Source organism: Onychostoma macrolepis, chromosome 02, assembly GCF_012432095.1.
Source record: "Onychostoma macrolepis isolate SWU-2019 chromosome 02, ASM1243209v1, whole genome shotgun sequence".
NCBI lineage: Eukaryota > Metazoa > Chordata > Actinopteri > Cypriniformes > Cyprinidae > Onychostoma > Onychostoma macrolepis.
The window spans coordinates 4642022-4648021 of NC_081156.1; the positions used below are offsets into that span (position 1 = coordinate 4642022).

A 6000-nucleotide genomic window follows, 5' to 3' on the forward strand; every position below is an offset into this window, starting at 1 on the left:
ACAAAAATATTAAGCAGCACAACTGTTTCCAACATTGAAATAATCAGAAATGTTTCTTGAGCAGCAAATTAGCATATCAGAATGATTTCTGAAGGATTGTGTGACACTGAAGAATGGAGCAATGATGCTGAAAATTCAGCTTTGCATCACAGGAATAAATTACATTTTAAAATATATTCAAACAGAAAACAGTCATTTAAAATTGAAATAACATTTCAAAAATTTACTGTACTTTTGATCAAATAAATGCATCCTTGGTGAACATAAGAGACATAAATGTTTAAAAATCTTCCCGACCCACAACTTTTGAATAGTAGCTTATATCTGTCTTTTCATGCATCTCATACAGTAAAAGATCATTTAATATCAGTGTGTCGAATAACAGCAAATTCGATTTGTAGCCAGTACTTTTCGCCTTATGGGAAAATATCTCATAATTTATATACAAATCCAGTTACTGGTATCCAGGCAGTGTACAAATTGCATGGCAAGCAAAAAAAAAAACATGCCTCTTCTTCTCAGGTTCCGCAAGACCACACCATTAGATCAATATTTATTATTTTCTTTCATCCTATTTTCCACATTCCCTATCTCCATTACAAGGTTATTAGTCTCCAACACCGGAGAAAACACAGGAGTTTCCCCAACCTTGGCTGAAGAAATCTCTCTTTAGAGATTAGCAATTAAACCACAGCCCTCTATACTAGTGAGAGAGTTTAAAACTCATGGGAACCAATCCAATCACTCACATGAAGGGCCCTATCCAGAGAACAATCATGAAGGGAATGGAGGATGTCATTATCACCAATCAGCCCAACGAGGGATGGTGTAAGTATCAGATGAGGCGCCTGATGAGCACTAGCGTTGAGCACCTAAGCCACTGATCACCACCGACAAACCAGAGAGGGCAAAACGCTCCTTTACTGGAGAGCTCTCTGAGAGCCTGCGGTGCAGACCTGAGGGCACCATGTAATCAAAAGCCACAAGCTATTTTGTAATCAGAAGCAGAAACCAGAGGCATAAATGAAGATGAGATCAAGAGGAAAATTACGCTAATAATACTCTAGAGTTCGGCTGCAAGGCTTCATGAAGGCTGTGGAGGTGTGTTTATGCATTATTACTTGTTTGGAGAAGATATTTATTGGTGATTTCTGAGGCGCTATGCTGAGTTTATGATACTTGACGTCTTTTCACCAGGGATGTTATACAGAATTGTGTTATGATTTGTTTGGTTATGGCTAATACATGAGCCCATGAGAATACATACTTCAGTAAACATTAGGAACGTTGGCACACCACCACTTGACAAACTGAGTAATAGTGTATGGTGGGTTTTCGTATCATTAGAGAGAGAAAAAAGGCATAAAACGGCACCCTCAAACCACCCAAAGTCCATTTGTTGCATATTGAATAAAAATGGCTAGTACTTTCTTGATCTGGCAAGCTCTAATCTGATTGGCTGCTTGACTTTACACAATTTTCAGCAGTTGGGGTGCACAAAAAGTCATGTTTGGAAGGCATAAGGTTGCTATAATGAGCAAATCACCTTATAATTGCCAAAGTTTGTAAGGCTGTGGGATGAAATCTTTACAAGATATACGAGTTTTGTTTGAGGAACTCAAAATCAAGTAAACTAGGCATTTTCGACTTGTATATTCCACTTTATTTTCTGAGTTATAATGAAAATAAAAAACAACTTATTAATTGGTTTTGATGGTTCCATGAAGAGCCTTAATCCTCTATGGAAACGTTCCATTCCAAATAGTTGAAAAAAGTTCCTTCGATTTTTAAAATATTCTTCTGAAAGAAAATTCCCTTTTGGAACCTTTCCTTTTAAGAGTGATCTTCAAGATAATTTGCATGTATTAACATTTCTGATTCTACAGCAATGTGTACACACATATTTTACAATCTTGTTTTACATACATACTATGCACTTATTATAGTAAAATTGGGTAATAACCAGATACTAACCCTGAACCAGTGTTGGGTGTAACGCGTTACTAAGTAACTGTAATTAAATGACTTATCCACTGAAAAAGTAAAGTAAGGGATTACTGTTCATTTTTAGGTCATTTAATTACAGTTACTTATAAAGTACTTGCGTTACATACAGTAAATAATTTCAACAGTTCTAAAAACAATATTGAATTTGAAATCTAAATTTACCGTCTAAAGATAAAATTGAATGCAGCGGCTTTAACCCTCTGCACGCCGGCTCGTTCACTTTCAGATTTTCCTGATTCGCAGAGAAACCTTAAATACTCAGATACATATAAGACTAAAATCAATAGAATCTAAAAAGCTTGAAGTGTCTACTTTTAAATGATCGAATTCAAATCAAAAACTAATATTTCTGATTATGAAAGTAAAGCGAGGTACAGTCTTTCCCGTATCTAAAAGCTTGACGTTTCTACTTTTAAATGAATGAATTCAAATCGAAAACGAATATTATCTGATTATGTAATCTGTATGAAACTAAAGCGAGGTACAGTCTTTCCCGTATCTGAAAGCCTGAAGTGTCTACTTTTAAATGAACGAATTTCAATTGAAAACAAATATTATCTGATTATGTAATCCGTATGAAACTGAGGTACAGTATTTCCCCGATCTGAGCTCATTATATGCAATCACCTGCGCACAAACACCCACACTTAGATACAAAAAAAAAAAAAATAGATTCAAAAAACAATCAAGATTCATATAATTTTCATCATTTTTGAAAGAAGACCTGCTATGAGGAATTTACCTCATAAGAACAGCGCGATCTGACACGGCTTTATTCAGCAAAGATCATTTCTGTAATTTATTCTTACCTATATTAGTTAACGTGTTATTTTTTACATAAACCTGTATGGATTTTACTAGTAGGGCTTTTCCTGAACATCTTGCCAAACTGAAATGTATTGTTTAACTTTTAAGCTTTTTTGTTATTCAGAGTATTTCTATTTGTTAACCAAAGAAGGTTACATATTTTATAAAAATGTTTAAGTATTACAGTTGTTTTAAAGCTAAAAGGCTAAACTATTCTATGTTTGACTCAAATTGAAAGAATAAAGAGTTTAATTTTTTATGAAGGTTTATAGGGATTTTAAGATGTAGCCTAATTAGTGATTTTAATAAATAAGTTACTTATTGAGTAACTAAGTTACTTTTCAGACAGAGTAATTAGTAAAGTAATTTAAACACAATATTGATGATGTAATTAGTAACTGTAATTAATTACTTTTTGAAAGTAACTTACCCAACACTGCCCTGAATGTACCCTTAAAGCTAACCTTAACCCAGGTAGTTACCTTATATTACCCAGTTCTTTCTTAGTTAAGTACACTGTAAGTGCACGTACTACAAAATAAAGTGCAACCCACATTTCTGATAAACCTGCCTCTGAACAGCTTGTACAGATGACCTGTGGTTGGTTGTTTTCCATGTCAGTCAGACAGTCTCATGTTGTTTAAGTGGGCAGTTCTTGGCTAGAATATCCTGCGTGGTTTTGTGTGGGGGGAAGCAAATCCCAGTTACTTAACCATGAATTAAGAAAAATATCCAATAGATTTTGTATTTTTAGAAAGAAAACACTCCACTGAAAGGAACATGCACAGACATGCACATATTCAGATGTGTCATTTCACTAACACACTTTCAAGAGGAAACATCACTCTAACCACTTTTATCCTGCACTGTGAAAATTTCACTTTGGTACTCCTTCCAGAGGACTCCATTACTTCGCTCATGACAAAACTTTAAAATGTTCAAATTAAATTAATTCAAATTATGTTATTTACTTATTATGATCATTTACTTTTTGTTGAGGAACTCAAAAGGTGGTGGTGGTGGGGGGGTAATCGCTGAAAAAAACACCATAAAACCACTTAGTTCTGAAGTAATATAACAGCTTTGTTTAAAGAAGAGACCCAGATTTAAGCAATAAATGTGATGAATTTAACTGAAGTCTCAAATTTAAACACCCAAAAGTGTCAGAAAGTGTTGTGACACATTGGACATCAGTGACATCAAATCTATTGGATCAAAATCTATTCGTCTTGCGACCGATTGCAACATGCTAATGTGTGGATGTATCTTTTTAAATAAGTTTTCAGTGAAACGTAACTTAAATTTTGCCGTGCTTTTCACACAAACTGTATGCCTTCATACACTGTAAAAAAAAAAAAGTTGAGCCAACTTAAAATTTTAAGGCAACCAGCTTCAGGAGATTTTTGAGTTTGCTCAATTTATTTTTGTGGGAGATTCTCAAATTTTTGTTGTATGAACTTAAAATGACAAGTTGAGAAAACTCAAAAATCTGCTGAAGCTGGTTGCCTTAAAACTTTAAGTTGGCTCAACCTTTTTTTTTTTTTTTTTAGTGTAGCACTTGGAATAAGGCATGAGGAGGTTTTTTTAAAAAAATTTAGTATATAATTATATTTATCTTACTGGTACATTTCATGTTCTCTTGGCATTTTCATTTAATTTAGCAAATGCAAATGCAATAAAAATTTTTAAAAGTTACACAGTTTTTCTCTCTATAAAAAGCTAAATTTGTTAGAAATATATAATTAAGCAGGATTTGTTTTCCTTAGATAGGTGGTAATGTGATCCTATACTAAGTGAACACTATCTGCTATCATTTTCCAGCTTCAGTGCTTGAAGCTTGGGCTTCTTTTGGAACTATTTTCATTGGCAGAGAAGAAATACACCAACCAACTCAAGTTCTCAATATTCATTATTTATAGAATGCTGTAGCTATAAGAATGTGATAGGAATATGAGCAACTCTTTATAGTGAACAGAATCAAAACATTCGAGTCACCTGTGGGCTCGAGCTTAAGGCGAATCAGTCATGCTGATGATATTCGGTAGTACAGCAGCACTCTAGCCCGGGTTAAAAAAGACACCCGTCACACCTAAGAACGGTTTAAAGGCCAAAGGGTGCTGGAATCTGACCCTGAACTCACACATAACCGAAATGAATTACACTGCCACATTACTGTTTCTAAGACCTGTCGTACCTGTATATTTTGTATCTGGTTGTAAAGCCGTGTTGGTATCGCTCGGTGAACTCGATGAATTCCTGAGAGCGATGGAAAGGACCTTTATCGGACAGCAGCCATCCGAGCGGTTCCGCGGAGCCCACATACACAGCCAGAGAGACGAGCACACAAGCCCAGCGGAGACAGATCACCATCCCCTCCCATAAGAGCATCAGGTCAGGCGGTCTAGGACCAACGCTCCGAGCCCACATCCTTCAGCCATACATGCTTCCTCCTCGCAAATCCCCGCTGTGTCCTGCAACTCAAAATAATAGCTGTTTTCAAACGGCGATCTCAAGTTAACATCACCATCACACAGATTTCGGAAAGAGGAGCAGGCACTACCTGACATGAGTTACACTTCGGCTATCCGAGACACGGAGGAAATTATAAAAGACAACACTTGGAAATCCTCCGAGCAACTGTCCGCCCAGGAAAGCGATCCTTTTCGGAACAGGTCTAAAGTATGTCGATCAATTGTTTTCTCACATCAGGCGAAAGCAGGTGCGCGCGCGTTCCCAAATCCAAGCTGGCGCGCAATGGAAGAAGTTGACGCACATCTGACAGAGGTAGGAAAAAATGTTCTATGGGAAACGCTTTTCGCGGGAATAAAAAGAGAGATTTCTTTAGATCCCTCTGTTCTCTCGGGGGGAGCAGGTTGGATGCTCTCTCGGTCTTGATCGGCTGTAAAATATGATGGAGCATGAATGCCGGTTTCCCCACGAGTGCATCTCCTGCCTTAACACTTTCACACTGAGCAATACATATAAAGCATAACTCTCGTGCCCCCACCCTTTCTCTATTTCTCTCACCCTGTACGCCCCTCCTTCTGCGCATTCACTTCTTTTTGTTGGAGAATGTGCCCTGGAAAATGTACTATGATGTGGTTTTATTTCCTCTAAGTAACAGAATTTAAATAAGGTAAGTCACTTGCTATAAGTTTATTGTACATGATGGTGTTACATTAACAT

At 36.5% G+C, this 6000-nt stretch overlaps 1 protein-coding gene across 1 annotated transcript in view; it reads right to left on the reverse strand.

Annotated features, from left to right (window-relative positions):
- Nucleotides 1-5749, reverse strand: part of brinp3b (bone morphogenetic protein/retinoic acid inducible neural-specific 3b) — a 30188-nt gene extending 24439 nt beyond the window's left edge. Inside the window, exons 1-2 of the mRNA XM_058752247.1 lie at nucleotides 5375-5749; nucleotides 5009-5285 (exon numbers count right to left, since the gene is read on the reverse strand). Of these exons, the coding sequence (XP_058608230.1) occupies nucleotides 5009-5241 (233 nt within the window). The 5' untranslated portion in view covers nucleotides 5242-5285; nucleotides 5375-5749. The remainder of the gene's footprint in view (nucleotides 1-5008; nucleotides 5286-5374) is intronic.
- Nucleotides 5750-6000: the final 251 nt, after the last annotated feature.